At 44.1% G+C, this 27,909-nt stretch overlaps 1 protein-coding gene across 1 annotated transcript in view; it reads left to right on the top strand.

The window, feature by feature from the left end:
* The window catches only part of NRDC (nardilysin convertase), a 42,578-nt gene that overhangs the window by 6,907 nt on the left and 7,762 nt on the right, over positions 1–27,909 (top strand). Inside the window, exons 4-21 of the mRNA XM_090048922.1 lie at positions 594–747; positions 2,978–3,051; positions 4,083–4,178; positions 5,541–5,663; positions 6,867–6,924; positions 10,039–10,112; positions 10,352–10,421; positions 10,855–10,932; positions 11,727–11,847; positions 11,933–11,991; positions 13,005–13,059; positions 17,307–17,411; positions 18,715–18,838; positions 19,452–19,538; positions 20,067–20,186; positions 22,451–22,502; positions 23,619–23,769; positions 27,629–27,756. Of these exons, the coding sequence (XP_089905048.1) occupies positions 594–747; positions 2,978–3,051; positions 4,083–4,178; positions 5,541–5,663; positions 6,867–6,924; positions 10,039–10,112; positions 10,352–10,421; positions 10,855–10,932; positions 11,727–11,847; positions 11,933–11,991; positions 13,005–13,059; positions 17,307–17,411; positions 18,715–18,838; positions 19,452–19,538; positions 20,067–20,186; positions 22,451–22,502; positions 23,619–23,769; positions 27,629–27,756 (1,729 nt within the window). The remainder of the gene's footprint in view (positions 1–593; positions 748–2,977; positions 3,052–4,082; positions 4,179–5,540; positions 5,664–6,866; positions 6,925–10,038; positions 10,113–10,351; positions 10,422–10,854; positions 10,933–11,726; positions 11,848–11,932; positions 11,992–13,004; positions 13,060–17,306; positions 17,412–18,714; positions 18,839–19,451; positions 19,539–20,066; positions 20,187–22,450; positions 22,503–23,618; positions 23,770–27,628; positions 27,757–27,909) is intronic.

Raw genomic sequence — 27,909 nt, 5'->3', positions numbered from 1 at the left:
TTTAGATAAGGGGTGGGGGTGGGGGTGGGGGAAGGGGGTACTACCTTTGCTTGAATGATCCAAAATGTAGATTCCTCTCTATATCTGTCCCTCTGCTCCTGAGAGGCTGCACATGCGGAAATGGTAACTTTTTTAGAGTAGCAAGTTCTCAGCTTGCTGTAATGGGGTTGGCCTTTCCCTATAATATAATGGTTGATAAACCCACAAATGATTTATAAATGTATTTTATATACAGGAGTATTGGGATTAGATTCAGTCAGACTCTGATTTTAAAGACTACTAAAACCAAGCGTGTTTCTCATTTCTGAAGCTTTTCATTCTTTTAGCTTGTGTTAGGCTGGGCAGTTATTGTAGAAATGTTTCTCCACAGCCTGCCTGGAGTATTCATTTACACCTGTGCCATTTGGGCTTGAAATATTTTTATTTTGGTTGATTTGCATGGTAAATTGATTTTTCATAAAGGCAAATAGCAATGGTAAGTGCAAACCAGTGGAAGAGCAGGTCACCTCTATTTAATTACTTCTCATTTTAAGTGAGAGATGTGCATTTTTGCAGTTGTAATTATAGCTCTAATTTGGCTGATTCTGTTCCAGTGGTATTTATGGGCAGTTTGAAGTATCCAGATGAGAATGGATTTGATGCATTTCTGAAGAAACATGGGGGCAGTGACAATGCTTCCACTGACTGTGAAAGGACTGTCTTTCAATTTGATGTACAGAGGAAATACTTCAAAGAAGCTCTTGACAGGTAACTTAATCACACCTAATAATAACTACATAGTTTGGTTTAAAATAGATTAATGGATGTCTTTGTCTGTCAGAGAAGACTATTTATAATTTGTCATTGCCTCATCTGGACCTGATTGAAATGATTCTTCTGTTGCTGCACTTCTTTAAATCCTTTTCGTGCAACAGGGGATCCTTAGGGTGCAAGGAGTCCATGACTTGGCTTTGAATATTTTGGAACCTTTTGAGGTAGCGTCTGTTTCCCACAATACCATAGGTATTTTTAATGTCTGTACCTCCTGTGAGAAGAGGGTAGACCTCACTTCTTTTAATCTAGACCGTTTGGATTCTGTGGTTTTTCATGTTTGATTCTTTCCTTTTGTTAACTATGGAAAGAAGAAGCTTACCTAGAATTGTTCAGTGACTTGTATTTTTTAAATATGTTCCTGTATAAACTTACTTTTTTTTTTTATCCCATGGAAAGTGGAGGAAGCCTGGACTCTTATGCTGTCATTAAAACATCAAAAAGTGGAGTTAACATGCTCCAGTTTATTCAATAAATGATGTATTCTGTGACAAGAAATATCATTCAAATAGCTCATTGAATGACATGGGATGTGTGAAAAAGTTGCTTTCCTGCACAAGGGGAAAAGTCCCTGGAAAGAAGTGGAAGTGAAATAGTTCTGATACCCAGAAGCCTCCTAGGAGTACCCTGCAAATAAGCATTTTTCTCAAAGCCACTAAAATGGTGCTTAAGCTGAATTCTGCCCTGGAATGTGCACCCCTTAGGATTGCTGGTTTCATAGAGCCTAAAGCATACATAACAGCACAAGATTTAGCTTTCTAAGGATGGATACCAGCCCAGCTTCTGGATGTTTTGAAGGGGCCTAAAGAGAAGCAACTCAAATATTAAGAATTTTCACATGAGGAGAGATTGAAAAGAACAAGCTACTTAAGCAGAGAGGAAGAAAGAACCCAATAGAATGATGAAACGTACAGAGAGAGTAGACAGGTGCTCCTGCTAGCTTTTGATATATAGATTCATAGATGCTAGGGTTGGAAGGGACCTCAACAGATCATTAAGTCTGACCCCCTGCCCTGGGCAGGAAAGAGTGCTGGGTCAGATGATGCCCAGCCAGATGCCTATCCAGCCTTCTTTTAAAGATCCCCAAAGGGAGGGAGAGCACCACCTCCCTTGGAAGGTCATTCCAAACTCTAGCCACCCTCAACATGAAGAAGTTCTTCCTAATGTCCAGCCTAAATCTGCTTTCTGTCAGTTTGTAACTGTTGTTGCTTGTTACCCCAAGAGGTGCCCTGGTGAACAGCATCTTCAATCCCTTTCTGCCGCCCTCAGTGAGAATTTGTAGGCAGCCACAAGATCACCCTCCTCAGCCTTCTCTTGCGGAGACTGAAGAGCTCCAGGTCCCTCAGTCTCTCCTTACAGCACTTGTCCTGCAAACCCTTAACCGTATGAGTGGCCCTCCTCTGGACCCTCTCAAGGTTATCCACATCGTTGTTAAAGTATAGGGCCCAAAACTGGACGCGGTACTTCACCTGTGGTCTGACCAGTGCCGCATAGAGGGGAAAGGGTATGTGTTAAAGATAATGTTTAAAAATCCAGTACTCATCCATATGTTACCTTGCCTACCCATTATCTATCTCTCTGTGTAAGGGAGCACAGATTTGTTAGCTAGCAATATTCATAGATACAGGTAATAAAATGTTAAAATGAGTGTAAATGCTTCTGTTTTTAGGGCATGTTTTAACAGTTTGCTGCCTGGCGTTAGGAGTAAACTTTCCCTATGCTCATTTCGTTTCCCCAGTATGAAGAGTTAAGGATTTTTGCATTTTTCTTTGAAGCATCCAGCTACTGTTGGAGATAGGCACCAGACTAGATAGGTCCCTTGTTTGGTCTTGTAGAATCATTCTTAGGATATTGAGGCAGGTTAAAAAAATCCTGCATCTTGGGGCTGCCCCCTGTCAGTCCACTTCAAAGAGCAGGAGACATTGCCTTTGTTGCCGAGAATATGAAAGAATATGCATTATTTTCCTATAAAGGCTTAAAGAACTAGTGATGATAAAGTCTAGGATTATTTTTTTCCTGAGTCATTGCAAAAATCTGATCTTGGGCATCCATATTGTTTGTCACCTATGTGCTTTTTTATGGTTTGTTTTTATATGTTTTGTTATAGAAAATAGCCTGCTAATATATAAAGAGGGGAAAAATGAAACTTCCCGTATTTCTTTCTTAGGTGGGCACAGTTCTTCATTCACCCATTAATGATCAGAGATGCAATTGACCGGGAAGTTGAGGCTGTGGACAGTGGTAAGAATAATTGTCTTTTAACTGCATGTGCTTTCATCGTAATTCTTCAAAAGAAACGTTTGGAGCTGGGCGTAACAAAATTGTCAAACTCCTTGCTATAAGTGCTAAGTTTAAGTAGATGCTGTTTTCCCTAAATATAGCTAATTAATTTCATTTGTGATTTTCCACATGATTGTAATGAAGCCCAAACTGTTCTCTAATAGGACACAGTTGTTTGAGTTTTTATCAATATGGCAGTAAGCCTAGTCCAGAAAAACACTTCTGAAGTGTCTTGCTAATTCAGTGGACCAAGGCAAACCTGTTATAAAGTGAAATAGAGTCTTAACAATGTTCCTTAAAGAAGCAAAAATGTCTGATGCCTTCACTTGATACTGAGGCGTAGAATGAAAGTCAGAAAGGGGTGCACTTGTAAAGTCACGTTAAGAAAGAGCTAACCTTTAAATTTGAATCTACTAATGAACCCCAAACTTCTTCATCTTTTTCACTGAAGCACTGCTTTTTTCCAGTGTTTCTCGGGGGGGTTGAGTTTAAAAAAAGTTAATAAAGACACAATTCAAGAATTTCTTCTGTTTGGCATTGATAACCCTACTGGAGCTCCAGGGTAGCTGAGAGAGAAACTTTTATATACTGCAAGAAATAAGTTGTATTTAACACAATCTGTAGTCATTTTTTCTTAGTGTCCTGATTTATGAAAGATGGTGAAAGCCTTTTAGTGCCCTCATCCCCCATGGAGCTTAGTGGCAATGAAGATATCACAGAATTGGGTACTAAATGCTGCTTCCCCTCTCTCCCCTTTATCTTCTCTTCTGCTTTTCTTGATAACCAAGTGGGTCTTTCTTTTCTTATTTTGAGCTTTAGTGACCAGTGATATGGTTTTACTATTTGCTGCTTTTTCATGCTTCTTTTAAAAGAGCCTGTCCAGAGCTGTTCCATGTACTTTGTGTCTCCTCTTGAATGCTGCTCTTTGTTTCATTAGAATATTACCTCGCATCCTGATGTTTAATACAGTGTTTTATTATTTAAACAAACAGAGTATCAGCTAGCAAGGCCCTCTGATTCAAACAGAAAAGAGATGTTATTTGGAAGTCTTGCCAGACCTGGGCATCCTATGAAGAAATTCTTTTGGGGTAAGCTCTCCCTTGCTAAAAGGTTAAATATATGTGGTACAGGAAAAGGTGGTAAAATATCTTAATGATGGCAGTTTGTGGTATTGCCCCAAATTCTGGCTGAAATTAGTTAAATTAGCTCTGAGCTCTTTGTGCTACTATTTTGATTATACTTTGGGATAAGAAGTGCTGCATCTACTTAAGATGCTGTCCACTCAAGCTCAGCTCCCATTTCATGTTAAAAATCAAATCGCTTAGATTTGTGGTAACTTATGATTGTTCTTGAAACACCTGTGTTTCATTTACTTGTTTGTTTGTTTTTTTCATTCAGAGTCCTCGAAACATGAAGTTTGCATTTTGGACATGCAAAAAATGTATTTGTGGATGGTTTCTAGGAGAGTTTTTAAAAGCCATGTGATCTTCCTTGCATCTGTAGAGGCAGCTCAGGAATGGCTTCACTGTCATTCCACACTTCTGAGTGGGATGGGTGGAGGAAAAATTCACTCCCCTCCCAGATGGTCAAGTTCCTTTTAGAGTCCATTTGCAGGAAGCCCCTTTTGTGCTGCTCTGCTTAAATTATAAGGCAGGGCAGGTTGTAGATCAGGTCATCTTAGAACTGTAGGTTTTATTATTGTTTTCCAAGTGCTTTTCTCTTCCCTATTATGAAAGTCATTGTGAGCAGGAGAAACAAAACTGGTTCTATGCAAAGCATTCTCCAGTACACAGTGTAGACGTGGTGAAAAATGCCAAAATTTGCTTTTTCTTCAGACCTTTCATAAACCTCTCAAATGTTGTATAAACAGTAAGAAAGTAGAAAGAAGCATCATTTCAGAGTCTGTGTTCCCTTAACCCTAAATTTCCCAAAGGCTTTGATATGCTAAAATTTCTTGGGTATGGACAAGCCTGTATTTATAGTGATTTCAGAAGGGCAGGGAATGCTGCCGAGAATGTTAGGCTGTTACTGTTACCTTTTCCTGAGCCTAAGCAAAACTCCCATCTGTGACCCTGGACAAGGCAGGTTTAGAGGGAGTGGTTTTGCTACACTTGAACCACTACAGGCTCGTGCGCAGATACTAATTACTGCGTAACGGTTGCTGTGTAGTCTTGAGCAGCAGCTCCCACCTCTCCTTTTGAAGCCACTACAAAGTAGTTGGTTCATACCCCTTGTTGGTACGTTCTTAACACTTCTTCTATTTCCATGGCATTAAAACACTCAACCTGATCTGCATCTTTTGTATATGTAGAACTCTTATTAGCTTAACTGGGAGTTTGGGTGCACAGGGAATCTTACATTGGGCCCTAAGTTAAAAAAAACTAGGTGTATGAGGCTCTGGAATAAGCAAATCCAAATTCCTAACTATTTTTTTTTTTTAATGTTTACAGGTAATGCAGAAACTCTCAAACATGAGCCCAAAATGAATAATATTGATACCTATACCAGGCTGAGGGAGTTCTGGCAGCGCTATTACTCTGCTCACTACATGACTTTGGTTGTCCAGTCCAAAGGTAACATCAGTTGTGAAAATATCATGTTTGGAAATATTAGTGCTCTCAGGGATGAAAATTTTGAAACTTGGTCTGATTGTTTCACCTCTCCTTAGGGCCTGTATGTTTCCTGATTTTTCTCTCCAGTGAAATATTAATAAGGAAGCTCTACTTCTGTATGGATGCTAGGGGTTCTGTGGTTTGCGGGTTTTTATTTGTGACTAGGGACAGAAATTACACACAAACCATTATACATGGTCAGAAACTGGTTCAAATCTGTAACACAACAGAAATTCAGTGCACACAAACTGTTTTCAAAAGGTCCAAAACCAGTTTAAAATAAACATGGATGGATGTAGTATTGGACTCAGCTGATTTAGGTTAACTTGTCCCAGATCCCATCCAGATTCAGGTTAACTCACAGTCCCTCCAGCATCCTGGAATGCATTGCACCTCCCCTGCAAGCCCCACCTCACAGAATGGGTGGGCTAGACTTGGCCCAAGCTTTCTGCTCCAGCAGATCAGGGAGGTGTGCTCTAGCATCCCATGGTTTCTGTCTTGGGCCACTGCAGGCATGTGGTTGCATTTCTGGAATCAAAAGTGAATGTCTGTTCACCTGCTTACTGGTTCAATCTACATAGCTTAGCTCAACCTGCAAAGCTTTAATGGATTTTTAGCCTTGGGATTTTTGATTGACCTATACTTAGCATGTAAGAATGTTGGAAAATGACAGCGTTTCATTGGTGAAATGACCCTGTACTGCTGATTTCTTGTGGGATGAGGCATTATAAAATGGCTTCCTGATTGATCTTTCTTTAGCATCAGTTCAGCCAGAGCACTTAAAGCATTGGGGGGGAGGACCACTTGCTAGCCAAGCTTCCTCCAATCCATTATTTTTGTGAGCTGTTAACTTTTAATAGTATGTTCCTTTTTCTATAAGGAAGAAAGAGGAAATAATGCTCCTCACTTAACACACAGTACTATGTTACCCAAGGCATAACTATGTTGGCTTGCATCACACATTTCTGTACACGTATAGTGGTTAGGATTGTCTAATGGATCCTATGGATTTTGCAGATTCCAAAGCTGATGATGTTTATCATTTATGTGCAGCCCAGATACCATTACTTTTAATCCCAGTCCTATCTGGCCTGAGATTATAGGAAGCATATGAAGATCAAGACCTGATCCATAGTTAGGTTTATATTTCTTCTTCCCTTACAGAAACTCTAGATACTTTGGAAAAATGGGTGACAGAAATCTTCTCGGAGATCCCAAATAAGTAAGATTTTCTGATTACCTGATTAGAAGTTTGGCTGGGTTGATTTAGTTGGGGATGGTCCTGCCTTGAGCAGGGGGTTGGACTACATGACCTGCTGTGGTCCCTTCCAACCTTAATTTTCTATAATTCTGTGAAGTTGTAAAACACTGCAGACTTACAAAATTCCATTTACGCAGCATTCAGAACTGCTGACTTCCTTGAACATATTGCTATCTGTGTTGATGAAATTTTCTTCCCTGGCTGAGGATAATGTTTGACTTTGAAGGTTAAAGGTTGGCATTAAACAAAATACAAACTTTCTAATCTCATTGCCTAGGAAGAATTTAGCCTTTAAGCTGCTGTGAAGTGTCAGCCTTGATTGGCATTTGCTACACCTTGTTGCTTGATGTAATTGGATGAAGAATTATAATCTGTATTAGAACGATGCTAAACCTTATATACTTAATGTGAAGAATCATTAGCAAAATGCAGGTGTGGCAGTGGTGCGTGTTAGATGGACGCTGTAGTTATCCAGTGACTGTGGGTTTTCAGACTGAGGCAACCCAGAGTCACTACATTGTGCTTGCTGGCTAAAATTGACATTGTCCAAAATTTGTTACCTTTTAATATGACTGAACTCATCAAGAGTGGCCCTTTAAAAAGCAGATTTTAAAAAGAATTGACCTGTTGTGGCTGAAGATTTTCTTGAACCCCATCTCTCCTTGAACGTTTTGTTGAGTTTTATAGATTGCTGACTAAGTGATTTATGCTGTGTTTTTTTTTTTAAAAAAATGTCAGTAGTAATAGGTTAAGGACTGATCACATCAGTTATAGGATGTGATGTTGACTTGTCTATTGGAGGGACAGGGGCAGTAGAATGAAGATACTCTTTTTACCTGCTGGGTATTGAAGGGGCAGTGGAGGAGGAGGGATTAAGTAATGTAGCAATGGTTTATATGAATTCTTGCTGCTTACACTTAGCATAGCGTATAGAGAACTACTTAATTGTGAGTTTCCCCTTTTCTCAGTGTGTTCTTACTTATATTTGGGCTCAAGTGTCTAACTTTGCTAGAAGTAAAAGGCTGCAAAGAAACATTCATGCCCCTTGTCACACCACAAATGCCCAAAATTGTGGCCTGAACAGTAGGTAGTAAACATCTGTGCTGTTTTTTTGTGGCAGACATCTGTTTGCCTTAAGGCTAGAGCTCTCTGTGCTATCCAGTTGCCCTCGGCAGGGGCTCCCTGCAGGGGAATTTTTGGGGTGCACAGGATTGGATCCCTGCAGCCATGGTAGCTTGTAGAGGCATACCCCAGGACTCCCTCAGCATAGGATTCCCTGAGCGTATCTATTGAGTTGCTACACGCTGACTCGGCGTCCACCTGTGCAAATGGAGGAGAGGTATCCATTTGCAGAGGAGCACCCTGAATTGAGGCTTAGAAGCACAGTACAGGCACCTGCGGAATCCTTACTGGGAGATTCCTGGGGCACACCCCCGCAAAGGAGGGAAACTGGGGTTTCCCCTTTCACAGTTGTCCCACAGGATTGAGTTCCAGAAGAGCCAGAAGTGGCAGGGGTCTGACCCTGCAGGACAGCAGGCAATGTCTGTGTTGTCCAGTGAAGCAGATCAGCTGTGCTGGGACAAATCCCAGCACAGCTGATCCCACCCATCAAGGACAGTGCCGGTATAGAGCCGAAGTTGGTAACAGACAAGGAAACTTCTGTGTGACGTTGTGCTGTCTGCTTGCTGTCAGAATGCAGGTAGTAATGTGGATTTGGTGCAGGGGCAAAGTGCAGACCGTAGGCTGGATCCAGCTGGCAGTGGACTCCATTTCCCAGCAGCCCATGCCCACGTTGCTGGGGCTGGTCTCCATGGAGGCTGCAGCTGCCCTGTCCTAGTGCAAGGCTGGGGTTTCCATGGAGACAGGTCCCAGCTGTTGTGGCAGGGCAGGGCAGGGCAGGGGGCTGCTCTGGAGCCCTGGAATACAGTGGGGGCACCTTAGTCTGTCTGGGGCCAAGGCAGAGCCCCGATCTTCAGCCTGCATGCTTCAGGCAGGGGCACAAAGGCAGCAGATGGCAGCTCTGCCCTCGCTCCTTGCAGCAGTGCCAGCCTGGTCTGGAGCAGGGGCAGAGCCTGTGCCTCCTGCCCCGAGCATGCAGGCTGCAGATCATAGCTCTGCCTTGGCCCCAGACCAAGCTGCCCCTGCCGCAAGATCCTGAAGCATCCCCCTGCCCTGCCGTGCGTGCCCTGACAGCGTGGCTGGGGCTGGTCTCCACGGCAACCCCAGTCTTGTGTTATCACTGTGCAGCTGCCAGCTGGGGTCTCCATGGAGACCGGCCCCAGCCATGCGATCAGGGGCTGGTGGAAAATGGAGTCCAGCTGCTGGCCAGATCCACCATTTTGCCCACCTCGATTTAGTGACAGTACAGAACATCAGAATCACCAGACCCTAAAATGCAGATATTGTTGGCCTCAGTACTGCTGAAGTGCAAAGATTACTTCTGCACTTGGCCCTCCTCGTGGCATCACAGTGGCTTCCACTCAAATATCAAATTGTATGTTTTTGAAGACCAGTACAATGTGCTTCATTTCGCCTTTGATAAAGCAACCCACTTTTGGTGAATTCTGCAGCTTGGCATACATCACACGGTTCCAAGTCCAGCGCAGTTATTTCACTATTTCTGTGGGTAGAAATCAGCCAGACTGTTCAGTTATTACCTTTCTGTGAAAGCAGGACCAGGTCAAGGTTATCAGGCTCTTTGGCCTCACCTCCAGCAGCAAGACTGTGACTCTAGTGGACTCCATTTCTCAGCAGTCCCTGCCCGCATAGCTGGGGTCTGCCTTAGTCTCCGGTGCTGTGCTAGTTTTTGCGATGTTTGGTGCTGTGGGTAAAATGAGGAGTAGATGATGTCCTAATAACTTGGGGAATAGGAAAGGAGATTTGGGGGTAGCTGGGGACTAGTGAATGCTGCATTGACTTTTGATCAAGATGTGGCATTTGGAATATGCCTCTAGTAAGAGTCGCATCCTGTTGTGTGAAGCTTTAAGGTTTCCATCACTTAACAATGATAGGGGCTTGTTCTCGTCCTCCTGGATTGTGAGTGGTAATTGTGCTGTGATTTGTATGTTTTACTAGTCGTTTTTCCAAACCAAACTTTGGCCATCTGACGCAACCATTTGACACACCAGAATTTCACAAGCTTTACAGAGGTGAGTGAACTATGTTCCTCTTTTTAAGTATTGAATATACCACAGTGCAAAATTTTTGTTGCTTTGAAATTTTAAGAAGATTGACTTATCATTGTTGAGCTTCTACTATAAGTTGTTTGGTATAACTTCCCCAGTGTTGTGTTTCTCATTTAATAAATCTCTTGCCCATTGCTGGTTACTGCTCCTACCTCTCTCTAACACTTTGCATTTACAGTTAGTACTTTTTTTTTCCTGTACAGTTGTTCCGATCAGAAAAATCCATTCACTGAGCATCACCTGGGCACTTCCCCCTCAGGAACAGCATTACAGGTAACGTAATGGCACAGTTGGGGCTTTAGTGAATGTCTATAAATCTTGCTAATAGCTTGGGCTCCTTGAAAATGATTTACATTACAGTTCAGACTATTTTAGCTAAAAGTGTGCATATAGCAAGGTGATGCAAACCTCTCTGGAAATGAGGTTACATTTGTTATATCTGTTTTATATTGATTTAACTGAGAAGCTGAGGAAGAATCAATGCGAAGGTTGTTAACATCTGTGTCTGTGTTTTGGTTGGCTCACTGCATTCTGTAAACCTAAATTCCCTTGTATATTTGGTTAGATTTAATCTTTTTGGTGTTGCTGTTTAAAGGTAACATAGGTAAAGATGGAATATAATTAAGTTTATTTGTCTAGTGATTTGGGATTTCTGTATGGAAAATGTATGCCTCTTGGCATTTTAACTTTATTTTTTTCTTTATAGGGTGAAGCCACTTCACTACATTTCATGGCTGGTAGGACATGAAGGCAAAGGCAGTGTTCTTTCCTTTCTTAGGAAAAAGTACGTATTTTTCTTTAAGAATACTCTGAACATTGCTTCTGTTGTAAAGAAGTGATAGGCAAATATTTCTCTGATCTAGTAAGGTTTAGTGACAAAGCCCCACAGTGATGCCGCTTAAAGTTTGTAGGAGCCAAGATATGGAAGATGCTCTTGGAGCTTACCCTTTTTTCTCCATAGTCCAAGCACAGGAGTATCTCCAGAATTGAAAACCAGCACTGTGTGTCCTATAGTTGAAAACTTAAAGGCTTCACAAACAATTCTTGTCAGAGGAGGGAATTCATTTGTGAAAGTTCATTCTTAAACATTCACTGCAATATTTTTTTTAATATCTCAAATGTTTAGAATAGGTACTGCATACTAAAATTGCAACTTGTATTTTAAACAATTAAAAATCAGGTTCTTCTCTTATCTGCAAAGGCCTGAATTCGGAGCAGTTCCCTGCCCTGCAATGTTTTCAGATACTGTGCAGAAAAAAAAGCCAGAAGCGCATAATCAGTACTAGCAGGTGACTGGCGGTTATTGTTTGTTTCAGCCTCATTGATCCTTTTTTTGGTTCATACCAAATACTTATGTAGTTGAGTTACCCTGCTTGAATGTCCTGTCTGTTTCTTATTTTGAATTTCAGAGAGCTTAAACCTGTGCTTTATGAATTGGTGAAAAGACACCTGTTTACTTTGAAAGGGTTTGCAGTTAAGCTGGTCAGAAATAAGCTAGAGCAATGATACAGTCACGCTGCTCAAACTTCGGAAAAGTTTTTATCCGAATGTTAAATAGTTGGTTTAACTCTACAATAGGTTTTGGGCTCTTGCATTGTATGGAGGAAATGGTGAGACAGGATTTGAACAGAATTCCACCTACTCTGTATTCAGCATTTCTGTTACTTTGACTGATGAAGGCTACAAGCACTTTTATGAGGTAAGTTTCACTGCAGCTTGGACTTCATATCAGTTTGTTATTTCAAATATGAAAATAGTTCATCAGTTTATCTTCCTGCCCTCAGGTTGCACATGTTGTGTTTCAGTACCTGAAGATGTTACAGAAAAGAGGGCCAGATAAGAGGTATGTGGATGAGACCCAGTGGTTTGCATTGGTACACTAGAAATTTCTGAGCTTTCCCCTATTTGCTAGAGGTGTGTGTTATCTCCTGTCTAGTATGTACATATCTGAAAAGTGAACGCAGTGTGACACTGGTGGAAAGTATCATCATTAAAAGGAAAGGGAGGAGTTGTAGGTCACCATAAAAAGGCAGTGTGGTGAACAGCAGTGGAATGTCACCAAGTCTTGCCAGGCCTGCTGTAGCAAAATTGAAAGGATGAATAGTCAGGGAACAGCACTTTTAGCTGAGATTATATCCAGTGAGTGACTGCAGTGTAATCCTTGTTGATGTGGAAATTTGCCCCAGTTTAACTTCAATTGTTGTTTAAACTTGTGCAGTTAAAATTGTGCTAACCGCTGTTTATGTGGACTTTTTAGTTTTGGTTTGATGTAAAGCTGTTCCTAATTGACTTAAACCCATTTAATGTGAAATAACAGCCTTTTGCACTGGTTTAACTAAATTGACATATACCAGTACTCATCAATCTGCATGTAACTGTGTCCACAGTGACAGATGGAAAATAGAAAATTCTCTTTTAAGGGTTGCTGAAGAGTGCTTTCCATCCCAACACCTGAGCCTTAAGCACTTTGCAGTGAGGTGCATGGTGGTCAAGGCAGGTGACAAGAAGCTAGGAATTCTGTGTGTGCTACTCTTAGCTTTTTAACTGGTTTTGCTGTCTAATCTTGACTGTTCGGTGCTTTAGTATCTCCATCTCTGTATGAAAAGAGATAAGAACTTGCAGCAGTAATGATAACTGACTGACAGTATTAAAATGCTTTCAGATTTCCAGTTAAAAAAGGATTTATATTTGTACTTCTACTCCACTTTCACCAGAATTCCAGATCTTATTGATGTATAATTATTGTGCGAAACTGACTAAATGAATTTCCATTTTGTGATGTCTTGCCTAGACATGGTGTTTCTTGATCACTTGTTAATAGTATCAAGGTGATGGGGAAAAACTCTTCTTTTACAGAATTTGGGAAGAGATACAGAAGATTGAAGCTAACGAATTTCATTATCAAGAACAGGTATATGTCTATAAAGTAACTGATGATGGTAAAGTCTTAAATTTTTAGATTGCTGCTGGAGTTTTTGCTACATTAACTTAGCTTAGGAATGGATAACATGTGACTTTGAAAACATAGATGAGATGAGGTAAAATAAGAATGTTAAGCTGAAAAATTAACATCACAGATAGGATAAGATTAGACTTGTGAACATATCTTTTAACAAAAGCAAAATATCATGTCCCTTGCCTCCCTGTTTAGACTGTTTAGTTCTTTCGTGCAGAAACCTTGTCTTATTTTTCTGTAAAGGTTTTGTCCATAAATTGTGGGGTAGAAATAAAGAAGAGTGTTTCTTCAGGCATACATGCATTATGTCACCTGTAGAGCAGAACTTTCTTTGCACTGCTGTACTTCGGGGAGTTTGCAGAAGAGTAATCTTGAGAGTTAGGGATGACCTTGTTCAACAAGAGATGACATGTTAACAAAACTCTTGTTCGTGATTGCAAGGTTGCACAGTTAAACCTTTGAACTTCATTGAGTTGCTGATTGGGTTACTTCATTGTAACTGCAACCACTGAATTGTTTTCCTTTTTCTATGTGGCGCTTGTGTCATCAGGAAAGCTTTGGCTTCCATGACCACAGCCTGCTCTTTGGCGAGAGAGGCAGCGAGCTGCTGGGAAGAGATGATCTCCACCTCTCTCCCCCGGGGAGGAGGCTTTTCTCAGCCAGACTGGCTGACCTGCTTCACTGGGCTTTAGGCTAAGCCCATTGGGGGACGGGGGGACTACCACCACTGTTGACCTGCTGAGCAACCCTTGCAAAGCCAACAGGCCAAGGCACTTAAGGGAGCCCACCCCTGCCCCAGCCCTGGTACAATCTGTGGGCAAGGCAAGAGCCTCCAAGGGGGCACTTGCCTGCCTGTACACAAATGCCAGGAGCTTGGGGAACAAGTAGGAGGAGCTCGTCCTCCTGCTTAATGCAAATAATTATGATGTCATAGGGGTATGCAAATAATTATGATGTCAACGGAGACCTGGTGGGACTTCACCCATGACTGGACCACGGGTATAGAGGGCTATACCCTGTACAGGAGGGATCGTGTAGATAAAAGGGGCGGTGGTGTAGCTCTCTATGTTAAGGAAAGCTACACGTCCTTGCAAGCTGATGATGGCGACCATGGTGGACAGCTGTAGACCCTGTGGGTTAAAATCCGTGGGGGACACGGCACAGGGGACACAACAGTGGGAGTCTACTACAGACCTCCCACCCAAAGTCTAGAGCTTGACCAGGAGTTCGCTCCAGGGCCATGGTTATCATGGGTGACTTCAATTACCTGGACATCTTGTGGGAGGATTGCTCGGCAAAATCCAAGCAGTCACAAAGCTTCCTCTTGTGCGTGGGTGACCTCTACCTGACTCAAGAAGTCTGTGGGCCAACAAGAGGCAAAGCGCTGCTCGACCTGGTACCGGCTACTGGGGATGACCTAATCGGCGACCTAGTGATCGATGGGAAGCTGGGTGACAGCGACCACGAGCCGATCACCTTCACCATCTGCCGTAAAGCTGGCAAGTCTATCAGCAACACAGAAGTCCTTGACTTCAGAAAAGCCGACTTTGACAAGCTCAGGAGGCTGGTCCTGAGGGACCATGACCCCAGGGAGAAGAGAGTTCAGGAAGAGTGGTTGCTCCTCAAGGGAGCAATCGTCAATGGACAAGCTAAGTCTATTCCATCTCGGAGGAAAGGCAGCACGAGGACAGAGCAGCCCCCCTGGCTTTCCCGGGACCTAGCAGACCTCCTGAGGCTAAAAAGAAAGGCCTACAAAGGATGGAGGGTGGGATTCACCTCCAAGGAGGATTATTCTGCACTCGTCCGGTCCTGCAGGGAGCAAACCAGGAAAGCCAAGGCTGCAACTGAACTCCAACTAGCTTCAAGCATTAAGGACAATAAAAAATCCTTTTTCAGATATGTGGGGAGCCAGAGGAAAAGCAAGGGCAACATTGGACTCCTGCTGAACCAGATGGGACAACTGACGCCCAGGAAAAAGCCAACCTATTAAATGGGTACTTTGCGTCGGTCTTTCATCAGTCCCGTGGGACGCCCATGCCCGCTACGGGACAGGGAGGTCCGGGTGAGGGAGATCCCCTGCCCTCTGTCAATGCTGACCTCATGAAGGAACACCTTGAGAAGCTGGATACCTTCAGGTCAGCCGACCCTGACAACATACACCCCAGGGTACTCAAGGAGCTGGCGAGCGTCATAGCCCAGCCCCTGGCACGGATCTTTGAAAACTCCTGGCGCTCTGGTATAGTGCCCGAAGACTGGAAGAAGACCAATGTGGTGCCAATCTTCAAGAAAGGGAGGAAAGTGGATCCAGCTAACTATAGGCCCATCAGCCTGACTTCTATCCCGGGGAAGATCTTAGAAAAGTTTTTTAAAGAGGCCATCCTTAATAGACTGGCTGATGCCAGCATCATAAGGGATAGCCAGCACGGGTTTTCTGCGGATAGGTCTTGTTTGACCAATCTCATTTCCTTCTATGACCAGATGACTTATCACCTGGACAAGGGAGAAGAGATTGATGTCATATATCTTGACTTCAGAAAAGTCTTTGATCTGGTATCTCATGATCACCTCTTGGCAAAACTGGCCAGTTGTGGCCTTGGGTCCACCACGGTCCACTGGCTGGAAAACTGGCTCCATGGTCAGACCCAGAGGATAGTAATAGATGGCAGTCACTCATCGTGGTGTCCTGTGACCAGTGGGGTCCCCCAAGGCTCTCTCCTTGGACCCATATTGTTCAACATCTTCATTAATGATGTGGACATTGGAGTCAGGAGTGGACTGACCAAGTTCGCCGAGGACACCAAACTTTGGGGCAAAGCAGCCACGCCAGAAGACAGGCGGGTGATCCAGGCTGACCTGGACAAGCTCAGCAAATGGGCAGACGAGAACCTCATGGTGTTTAACACCGATAAATGCAAGGTTCTCCACCTTGGGAGGAAAAACCTGCAGCTTCCTTATAGGCTCGGCAGTGCTATGCTGGCTAGCACTACGGAAGAAAGAGACTTGGGGGTCATCATTGACCACCAGATGAACATGAGCCTGCAATGCGATCCTGCGGCTAGTAAAGCGACCAAAACGCTGGCTTGCATCCATAGATGCTTCTCAAGCAAATCCCGGGACATCATTCTCCCCTTGTACTCGGGCTTGGTGAGGCCGCAGCTGGACTACTGTGTCTAGTTTTGGGCTCCACAATTCAAAAAGGATGTGGAGAAGCTTGAGAGAGTCCAGAGAAGAGCCACACGCATGATCAGAGGTCAGGAAAACAGACCTTATGATGACAGGCTGAGAGCCATGGGACTCTTTAGCTGTGAAAAGCGTAGGCTCAGGGGTGATCTGATGGCCACCTATAAGTTTATCAGGGGTGACCCCCAGGATCTGGGGGAAAGTTTGTTCACCAGAGCACCCCAAGGGATGACGAGGTCAAATGGTCATAAACTCCTGCAAGACCGTTTCAGGCTGGACATAAGGAAGAATTTCTTTACTGTCCGAGCCCCCAAGGTCTGGAGCAGCCTGCCAGCGGAGGTGGTTCAAGCACCTACATTGAACACCTTCAAGAGCAAATTGGATGCTTATCTTGCTGGGATCCTATGACTCCAGCTGACTTCCTGCCCTTTGGGCAGGGGGCTGGACTCGATCTTCTGAGGTCTCTTCCAGCCCTAATGTCTATGAAATCTATGCTTAATAAAAGACTTTTTTTTAAGCATTTGAAATGTAAAAGTTGTGTGCATAGTAGAATTTAATTGGCTGGCTAAGATTCCTGTACAGAAAACAGAAGGAGAAATATAGGGGAGGAGCAGTAAGATACAGAAAGAAAATGACACACAAGGGAAAGAAAGACCTTCAAATCTTATATCTCAGCTGTTCAGAATTTAGTTGCAGCCATACCACCAGCACAGCAGAAAACTACCCCTCTCTAGACACTGATTCCCCAGTTTGATAGCCAAAGAGCCAAGTATAAGGGGCTAATGGGTCCTCCTTTTTAGCTTCTAGGAAAGTTAGAGGGTCCTTTTTTAACCAAAAAAAATGATGATCTTTGTAATGTTTCAGTGCTGTGGAGAAGCTTAATGAGGAAGGAGCAGTTTCAGACTCGCCTTTAGGTTCAGTAACCAAAAGTAAAGCTCGGCAAATACAGCACACAGGCTCTGCTCTGTAAAAAACAATTGTGTTAGTTACGTGATGTGTGAAACAGTTTTCCTTATTTGCAGACTGATCCTGTTGATTATGTGGAAAGCCTTTGTGAAAATATGCAGTTGTTTCAGAAGGAGGACTTCCTGACAGGGGACCAGCTTCTGTTTGAATACAAGCCTGAAGTGAGTTGCCTTCTAGCTATGCCCCAGGCAGTTATGCGCAGAAAAATTGTAAATTATGCCAAATTAATTGCTTTTTATTTTTTTTACTTTTCATCTTGCATCCTTAATAACTGTGCCAAAAACCCTGTCTGGGTGGGTGTGGGGTTCATGGGTGGTGTTGGGGGGGCCCCCCTGCCACAGGTGTGTGTGTGTGTCCCATTGTCCCCATGGTGTACAGCCCCTGCCACCGCTGGTTAGTAGCAGCAGTGGGCAGTGGGTCTTGGGGTGCTCATGGCCATGGCAGGCAGAGCCCCCCGGGCAACATGTGGCTCCAGCTGAGTCCTGGGGGCTGCACATGGTGGCACAGAGCCTGCTCAGCCTGGCCCTCTGGCATGTACCTTCACACCAAACCAGGCTGGCTCCATACCAGCACATGGGGCTTGCAGCACTGCAGATGGGAACCACGTGCCATCGTCCCAGGCAGGTTTGGTTCCTCCACGTGGGCCTTCCCGCTGGAGTGCTGGAAGCTCCACATGGAGGCATGGAGCTGGCCCAGCCCGGCCCAGTGATGTGTAGCTCTTGCCTGCAGTGTTGTGAGCCCCATGTGCTGGCACAGAGTCAAGCTAGTCTGGCCCGTGGGCATGTGCCAGAGAGCTGGGCCTGATGGGCTCCATGCCACCATGCGCAGCCACTTACCCAGAGCCACGCACTGCTGGGGGCTCTGCCTGCTGTGGCCATGAGGGGCCTGCTGCTGCTGTGGTGCTGTCGCTGCCCACCGTGATGGGGAGTGGATTTGTGGCAGAGGGGCCCAAATACCACACACACCCCCATGCCCACCCACAGACACCCCCCCCCCCCCCCCCCTGCAGGCAGGAGCTCCCCTCCCCATTCACCAGCTGTCCAGTCATGCACCACTGTCCTAGGTGCCTCCACATGGGGTTCCCAGCCAGAGAGCCAGGAGCCCTGCAGAGGTGGAGGCATAGAGCCTACCCAGGTTATATTACACAAAATTACATAGTTATGTAGTGTCAATCATTTTTGTGCACAAAATTGCGCAAGCATATCATTATCTATTTCCCTGGGGTGTATCTAGCTTTGAGTGCATCTGAGATGGGGAAATTCAGAAAACTGCACTGTATTGGACAGGTTTTATAGGTTATTTGGGTAGCTTCCAATAATTTTAGAATCCAAAAGCAAATAGCTTGCTTGGTTTTAAAAGAATCCTTTGAGTCTCCTGTACTTTTTTAGAATAAGTTTAAAACTTTGGCAGGCACAGGGAAAGTTTTACATTAGAACTGAGGTGTATTGCCTTTTTTCTTTGTAGATCATTGCTGATGCCCTTAACCAGCTTTACCCGCAGAGAGCCAACCTTGTTCTGTTGTCTGCTGTCAATGAAGGACAGTGTCATTTAAAGGAGAAATGGTTTGGCACACAGTACAGTGTGGAAGGTAAAGTGACCGTCCTAGAAGGGGTCAGAGGTTGTTTAAAGCCCTCAAGGCTGTTAAAAGGGTGCCAGTGCAGCGTGCAGCCTGCAGGAGTGGGAATGTGCAAATTTGACTGCTGCTGTCTTGCCCAGAGCATGGAGCAGTAAAGACCTGAGTACCCCATGCTACTATACAGTTATCTTTTCCACCTTGAAGCACTGTCTCTGAAAGATCCTTTTATTAAAATATTTTTGGAGCATTGGGGGCGTTAGAAGGGGGATCACAAAGCCTCCCTTTCTCCCCACTCCAAGTAAGTATTGAATAGGTATGAAAATACAGGCAGTGGAGGCAAAGGCAAGTTGTGGTAATTTGCAGTGCTGAAGTGCACACCCTAAAGTTGCTTTTAAATATGACTCCTTTTTTCTAAGTCTGGGTGCAGGGAGTCTTAAAAGGGGATGTACAGAAGGGTGTTAAGGAGCACCACACGGCATCAGGAGAGAAGCTCCCGTCGTTCTGCAGATAGGCACAAAGACAGACTTGTCTAAAGGAGGAGAGGATTTTTCTAGGAGTCAGTGCAGGAGCTGCTGATTTGCTAAGCCTGTCTCGTGTTAATTGACTAAATTAATATTTTTCACAGATGTTGACAAATACTGGAGTGATCTATGGGCTAGTGACTTCGAGTTAAATGAGGATTTGCACCTTCCAGAAGAAAACAAATACATAGGTACGTGAGCTGCCAGTATCTGATTGGACTGTCACACTTCCCCAGTAGTCATTTTGAGGAGAAGGGGTGTTATAGGGGTTTTTCCCCTCTGTTGAAGTCAGACTGCAGAAATATCCATCTGAATTCCTCTTAAAGCCGACTTCTGTAAGTTTTAATTTTGGACCAACAGTATTAGGTTACTATGTACCAGAACTTGGTTTACTCAAAGGGGGAATTTTTTGGCTTGCTGCTCTTTTGGCAATGACAAACTCTTTAAAATAGAAGCTGCATCTGTCACTAGGTGTAAAAAGAATAAAAAACTTTTATCTCTTGAATTGGACATAGTAGCCCATCTGTACTTCATTTCAGGATTGGTTGTGAGCCTGAGTTTGGGTGTTGGATCTAAAATTGGGGCCCAGATAGTGCTACTGAATGTACTTCAGCAATCTGCAGGAGAGAAGAGCAGTTTGCCTACCCTTCTGAAGATGGCGGATTCGCATCGATGGCTGTGGATATGAAATATAGTAACTCGTCCGTTCTTTGCTTTAGCCACTGATTTTGCTCTGAAGGCACCCGACTGCCCTGAGACGGAATATCCAGTCAAAATACTGAGCACGCAGCAAGGCTGTCTGTGGTACAGGAAGGATGATAAATTCAAAATTCCCAAAGGTAATGTTTGTTAACTGCTCTATTGTGTAATGAGCAAGGGAAGCTTTTTGCTAGGCAACAGTGCGGTCTTAAATAGGGCTGGCATGTTCTTCAGACTGGAGGCTTATTGTTCCCTTTCCTGAAACCTAAACAGCACAGAGCATTGCTCCAGTTGCCATTTCAGTTGCAAACAACAGCTTTTGCGTTAACCCTTGGACTTGTGGTATAAACTCCCCTTGAGCTATTTGGTTAAAAACGTGCTTATTTCCATCATTTCTGGCATCCCTAGTTTCAGTGTGTGCTGCTGTCTGTATTTCAAAAGGATCTGAGGGCATACAATTCTCTTTAGGCTATTTGCTGGATTTTGGTTTGGACGTCTGTAAAATCTAAATGCCACTTGCCTGCATTTATTCCAATGAGCAGTGTATTGTGGCAGTGCTTGGAGGTCGCAGTCATGAATTGGGTTCCATTTGTTAGGCAGTTAGCACTTGTACAAGCACCCTGAAAAGGCAGCCAGTCACCTGAGTAACTAATTCAGTTCTGATTTACAGTTTTCAGGCAGCTTGTCACAAAGCGCTATGTTGTCTCAGTTTCAGATATTTCAGTTCCACTGCTGCTTAATGCAGCTTGCAGAGTTGTGTTACAAGGCAGGGAAGGAATTGAACGGTTTTTTTTTTTTTTTCAGAATTGTAGGGAAAGACGCACAGATTTTCAAGCATCTTTTTGTCTGTGGGCATCTATCAGGACCTGCAGTTTTACTCACTGGTCTTGGGTTTTTCTTTGTAGGAAATATTTAGGTTAGTAGCTGAACCCTGACTTTATTTTCTTAAGGGAGTAACATACTTCTAATGCAGTGATCTTTAAAATCCATAATTACTGTCACATGGTAGCACTCTGCTCAGAATGGGATGCAAATGTATCACAGCGGCAACCGAGGGCAGAATTTGGCAGACAAAATCTGTTTTGGTTTGTGAGAATGAAGGAACCCATCTAAGTTTGAAAAATCTTATGTTTTTCTTATGAAGTGAGAGAATTGTCATCTGGAATCATTGAAACCCAGGGAACAAAGCTGCTGTTTTAAGAGAGACTTTTTGAGTGGAACAGCTTTTTAATTTTTGAAGATGGAAGCTCTTTGAAACGGGAGTGTATTTTTAGAAGTTGTTCTTGTTGTACCTCACCTTTTGACACTTCAGAAGTAAATGCAGAACTTTACTTTCTGGCAAGCAAGCAGGTTGTGACGCTTTTGCTTCTAAAGCAGCATCACATCCCTGTCTCAGTCAGCTGCATGTGACTAGGTACTGTCTGTCCCTATACCATGCACCGCACTGCCCGTGTCTCCTGTAAAATAATTGTGTGTTTCTGTAATGGACACTTCTGCTTCTTTTTAACATGCATGTGACATTTTAGGAAAGGCAGGATATATTTGGTTTTATGTTGGTTAACCTAGGTAAAAATTTGTTATAGCCAAGCAACCACATTTCTGTGGCTCAGAATACCATGTTATTCTGATTATAAGTTGAGTTTCATTTTTCTCAAAAAGAACTATAAAAATTAGAGTCTGCTTTTATGCAGGGTCAGCCTGTAACTGGATCAGTATGGTGCTGTTGCATGGAGCAGATGACCCTCCACAACACCCTCATGGGCCAGTTGGCAGGGCCATGGAAAGTGACACTTAGGGTCACATGTTCTGCAAACCTCAGTCCAGAGCAAGTGACCCTGCATGATACTTGTAAGGGCCCTGCTGGCTGCTCCACCTTTGCGTCAGCAGGGCGGCACGCTTTTTCACTTGGAGGAGGCCACGCTGGCGGGAGGGTTCCCAGGGTTCACCATGGCTGCTACAGTGGAGGGGAGGCAGGTATTAATTCACTGGCAGAAAACTAATTCAAGGCTGCCCTTTTAGCAAGGGCCTCCCTTTGCACAGTCTCCATTTAACGAAAAATGTCTAGCTTGTATATGAGCTGACATGGGATTTTACTCTGAAGACTACAGTGAGCCTTGGGCAATTTTTGTATTTTTAGTACAGTTATTCCTGTCGGTTTGTTTCTTTGTTTAATTTTCTTGTGAGGTTTTTGTTAGAACAGTAGTGCATTTCAAGGCCTGTCTGTTACGATGTTATATTCAGGAAGACATTTCCCTTAGAACTGAACTTGAAAATGTGGGGTCAGCTTCTAAGTGCAACAGGATAGTACTGATGAGAGATAACAAATGGTGTGACGTTAATGACATTTTTCTGCTTCCAACTGCCATTGTTTCAGCAGTTACTCATTTCAGTCTCTTTATTTCAGCGTACGTACGTTTCCATCTGATCTCTCCACTGATACAGCAGTCAGCAGAAAAGTAAGGATTGCCTTTTATTCATTCTCTTGCAGAGCAGCTAAAACTTCTGCGTAGTTGAAACAAAACCCCCCATCTTGCAGCTAGAACACAAGCAGGCCTTTTTCCCAGGTTCTGTACATTTCACTTCTTGCTGTTGAGTTTGGGGAGCCTGTGTGTGTGAAAGGGGTTGTCAGAGGAAGAGGACTTTGCCAAGGGAAGGGACACAGAAATAGCAGGGACTCTTTTGGAGTGGAATTGCGTTGTAAAGAGTTTGTGTTGGAAGGGGGCGGTCTGTTCTGGGTATGACTCCTAGCTGTAACGTGTGCCTTACACACAGGCTTTGATTACAGCTCTGCAGTGCTGTGCCCTTCCATGTGGGGTCCTAACTATCAGGTTGAGCAGTGCTATATAATAGAGTCCCTGAGGAGCTATCTGCACAGACAGTGTTTTTGGAATATCTATGAATCTATTGTTGAAAAACTTTTCCAGATCCCTAGTTGGGAAAGTATTGGTTAGACCCACAGCATGTGTTGCTAGTTTTCTGTGGCATGTACAGCTGGATTAAAAGAAACATTCTTACTGTAATACAATCTCTACATAGCTATCAAATCTCCATCAAAGCCAACTGCTCCTTCAAACAAAAGCTGTGAATCTTTTTTTGCACAAAATGCGTTTTTCTCAAATTATACTGAGAACTGATATGTTGCTTAAAATATACATTCTTTATTCTCATTAGATTTTTAACAACTAAGGCTGCAGGAGAACATTTACTTATGTGCTCCCCAGTACGACTTTTAAAGTAAAGTGTCTTTTCTTTTTGGTGCAAATATCTTTTAGTTTATTGCCAAAATAATCTGTAGTCAGCCCTGAGTTTTCTTAATGAAGAGAGGGTCATAGCTCTGCTTTTCAGATGACTTACGTTGCACGGGACTAAATTCCTGGCAAAATAGTAGTCGTTTTTGTATTGCATTTTATTGTTTATATCTTAAATAATGTCTTAGTTATCCAATGAAATAGCTCCTTCCTGCTGGGCATCTTGTTGTGTTCCCTCCAAGCCAATGAGTTTGAGGCTGGTTTTGCTTTTGTATTTTTTCCTGCTTGCTTTTGGCACCCACTCATACCCCTGTTTCCATGCAGTGTTGTGCTGTTTGATACATTTGTAAACATCCTTTCCCACAACCTTGCTGAACCTGCATATGAAGCGGATGTGGCTCAACTGGAATACAAGCTGGTAGCTGGAGAGCATGGTTTGATCATTCGAGTGAAAGGATTTAATCACAAACTACCTGTAAGTATGAGCAATGCACTGTCTTTGTTACAGGCTGGGTGTGTCAAACATATGGCCTGCCAGCTGCGTCCAGCCGACAGAGCCCTGTTATCTGGCCCCTGGGGCTGCCCGTGGGTCTGAATTGACCCAGACCAGCCTGGCGGGCAGGGCCCAGGATGCACACTGCCTGCAGTGCCTGTTCCAGCCACTCTGGGTTAGTAGGCCCACAGACCCTAACTGGCTCTCCCCCTCCACGCTAGATCCAGCGCCCACTGCATGTGCGCACATCCCTGAACAGCTAGCGTGGATACTGAGTGCAGTGTGGATCCCAGTCTGGCCCATGGACCAGTCCTGTGTCCCTCCATTCAGCTGGTGGGGTTAGGCGAGTTTGACCCCTCTGCTATAAGACCAACCCTTTGCTGAGAAACCATTCACAGCCTTGACTTTAAACTTTTATTGGTGGTCTCATATTAATGGTTTTATGTACGTAATAGTCTTCCTGCTGAGTGCAAGAGCAAAGTGAGCTCCCCTCAGGAGGCACCGTGGTAAGAATGGCTCTTGGTGGAGATTTAACCCTCAAGTACAGCTGAGGAGTGGAGTGGAGGACACCACTTTCTTGGCAGAGGGGATCCAGGTGCAAGTAAAAGTTGTGGGCAAGACTACAGTTCGCACCCCATCCACTGTCAGGAAACACTGCAGAAAAACCCTACCTGTTAGTTCTTCCCATCACAGCATTCCCTCCATCAGCTTCTTTTACCAGTCCCAGATGTAAAACCCAGCAAAACCATCCTGCCGCAGACAAAACATTGGGTAGCCTGGAAAGGAAGGAGAGCTAGAGAATCTTGGAGTCTAGTAAAAGCTCTGCTGTTATTGCTTTGTTTTGTATGGAAGAGCCTTAGATCCAGGGGGAATGGGGAGCCTTGCTGGCAACCCTCTATTTGATGATGATACATGCAAGAAACCAGTAAAACACTTAACATTAGTACTCTGCTGTTCTCCCTCCTACCTCCTTTCTGCCCCAAACAGGGCAACTTTCATGTTTCTGCATACGTTTATCCTATGCTCTTCGTAGTTTCATACATTCAGCTGTACTTCCTGCCTACAGCAGCAGAGTCGGACTTGTTGAGAAGTTTCATTGTGGGAAACGCCCACCCTCTTGACTACTGGAGCTCCTGAAGCAGCTGCAGATACTTCCCAGCGTGCTTTTGGACATCCTCTCTCAGCATACACTTGCTACTTCTCAATAGTACCTAAGGTTACTCCGGCTTCTGCTATAAAAACTCAGTCTTGCAAATTGTAACAGCTTTGAAAATCTTGCCTTTGGGGTTGTTTTCAATAGGAGGGAAGATGACTACGTTCTTTGTGGCTGCACTTGCAGCTGTTGGACAGAGTGGGAAATGCCCAGTTTGTTCCAGGTTAAATTATAAAAACTTCTTTTGTCTGTTTATAAACCAAAAATAATGAACCAGAATGCCTTGTTCCATCTGGCCCATTGTCACTGAGGACTGTTTTAGCTGAACATTGCAGGAGGAGGTAGAATTAAAACAAAGTGTTAAAAAACAGCAGTGCCAACACTGGAGGATGTTTTGTGGCTGCTAAGATTCTTCAGAGGTTAACAAGTGCTTGCCCCTTTATGTATCAAAATGGGCTGGGAAGAGCAGGGTTTTCTCCCCTGCTGGCCTAACCGGGACATGGCGGACACAAAACTGGGTGCTCTCCGGATACTGTTGTGAATACTGGCAGGAAGGAGACGAAGGGCTTGCCTGCGTCAAGTACAGACCAGGCGTAACCAGGTGAAAGCCCTGGACAGTACAAAGCATGGGCGGTTCCACTGATTTGACGGCAGGTGTTGTGTGTAGGTGGGGCCAGGGTCTGTCATCTGGCAAAAACCTCAATGTGAAGGAGAGGAAAACGCATAGAAAAGGGCCCCCATCACACTGGGCTCTTTGACCTGTGCTGTGTTCACCGTTTCCCATCTCCACCGGAGGATGCTTTTTCTCTCTCTTCTACTGTAGAGGAGTCAGCATAACTAGATGTCTGCTCCGTGTCCCCCAACACAGGCCCATGCCAGTGTGGCAGAAACAAAGGGACTGGGCAGGCAGGCCTGTATCTGCAGTCTGCTAGTGCACGTGCACCTGTGTGCAGCTCACTCCACCCTGCACAGGGGCTTGCTTGGATGGGCCTTTTATTCCAGAAGCATCAGAACTATTTCATCTTGGGGCCCCCCAGTTTGTTTGGGGGGTGTGGGAAGGAGGGCTCCTTTTGAAGGCCAGAGAACCAAGGTGGTTGTCGGTTCAGCCCTTCCTCTCGGGCAGTCGCGTTGGGTGTTTCATGAAGTAGAGTTCTTTCAGCTATTCAGCTGGCATTTCAGTTAATGCAAACCCCACAGATTTAAGGAGCCCTCATGAGCTGCTCTTCCGTTCTCACTTGTTCAGGTCTTGCTCTTATTTTGCAATGCCTTCTTACTCCTTATCTGTAGGGCAAATGGTCTGAATTTCTAATGCAGAAAAAAGATGAATTCTCACTTTTCACTGCATTCTTAAACATGAAAATTCAGAACATAGCTGGGGCATTAACATGTGAAATTATTTGGTTAGCTTCCATAAGCCACCATGGCATTACCGTGTTATTGCTCTGACAGGGAGAAATGCCTAGCAGTGGGAGCCAACCCTTTTTTGGCAAGCATGCCACAAATTAGCCCTCCACCCTTCTGGAGTGCCACTCCTATCCCCTTCCTCTACCCAGTCTGCTGCTCTGCTTTCTGTTCCCTGCCCTGTGCTCCCTGCCCTATCTGCTCTGCTTTCTGCTTCCTGCCCTGACTGCTGCTGTGCTGCGTGTCCCCTCTGATCTGCCGTGCGCCTCACTGCCATGTCACTTCCAGCTTGTGTTGTTGCCTGGATTACAGGTAAATCTGCAGGTCAGTCTATGGCCTGACCTTTTGTGTACACCCCAAAACACAAAAAAACAACACTTATCCCAAAGTCTGCCTGCCTGCCTGTGACGGCACACAGATTCTTACCTGCACCGGCGGGGGAAAGGAGGGTGGCACACAGGTTGGCAGCAGGTCATCTTGAATTCGCTGAGTTCTTGAGTTTCCCTCTAGCCTGTGCCCTATATTTACAGCTGACTTATGCTAATAGTCTAATAAATATTACATTTCTTTATTTCGCTGAAACCTTTTGGGACTGGACTGAACCAGATCTCTTGTGGATTGGAAGGTGTCAATCAGTTGGGGATTATGTCCTTGGGGAAATAGAAGGAAGGGTTTCTTTCTTATCTCTGTTCTTCACCATCACTGAATGCTGCCTCCACCATCCTGTTTTCTCTTTCCTGTCGTTTATAGTCTTCACTGACAGGGTTGCTTTGTTTTTACAACTTACCTAAGAAACGTAACAAAAATATATATCTGTTCTAGGAAAAGAGCAGCTCAGTGCATCTGGTTACATCTATCAGTATTGCTAACTGTCACTGTGATATTTGGATTATTTAATTTAACGTCTTTTTGAATGTCTCCTTTCAGGCCTTGTGCTGTGTTTTTAATTGGATCATGTTACTGGTGTAGCTGGACATGTTCCTTCCTTCCTGAACTTTGCTGACCAAGCTGGTGGTCATGTCTGCATCCTACAGTCACTCAGAAACAGGCTTTGGAGCCTTCTGTTTAGCCACACTTCTGTGGCTTGGAAATGGCCATGGCTGGTAACCATGTGCCAGGGATTTGCTACCTCCGGTTTAACAGAATCTCAAGGGAAATGGTAGATCCCCTTGGGTCCCTTGTGATCCCCAAACTATTATTGTTTTGTATGACAGAATTCACTTTAGTCCTCCTGGCAAAAAAAATACTGGGTTAAAATTGCTCAAAACGGTTTCTTCTTCTTTCTAGCTGCTGTTTCAGCTAATCATTGACCACTTGTCAGACTTCAGTTTTACTCCAGCAGTTTTTGAAATGATAACAGAGCAGCTGAAAAAAACTTATTTTAATGTCCTCATCAAACCGGAGACACTGGCCAAGTAAGTGTCTATGGGGAGATAACAGGGCCTTTCTCTGGCTTAGGGTGGTGGTAAAGAATGGACTTTTCTCTGCTTTAACTCCATTGTCACGATGGCCTGCTAGCAGCCAAGTGAGTGCATCTGTAGTGACAACTTGCTGTGCCATATTTTGCA

The sequence above is a fragment of the Crocodylus siamensis genome, chromosome 5 (assembly GCF_052110815.1).
Source record: "Crocodylus siamensis isolate JL-2025a chromosome 5, ASM5211081v1, whole genome shotgun sequence".
Taxonomy (NCBI): Eukaryota; Metazoa; Chordata; order Crocodylia; family Crocodylidae; genus Crocodylus; species Crocodylus siamensis.
This window is presented reverse-complemented; position numbering and strand designations above follow the sequence as displayed.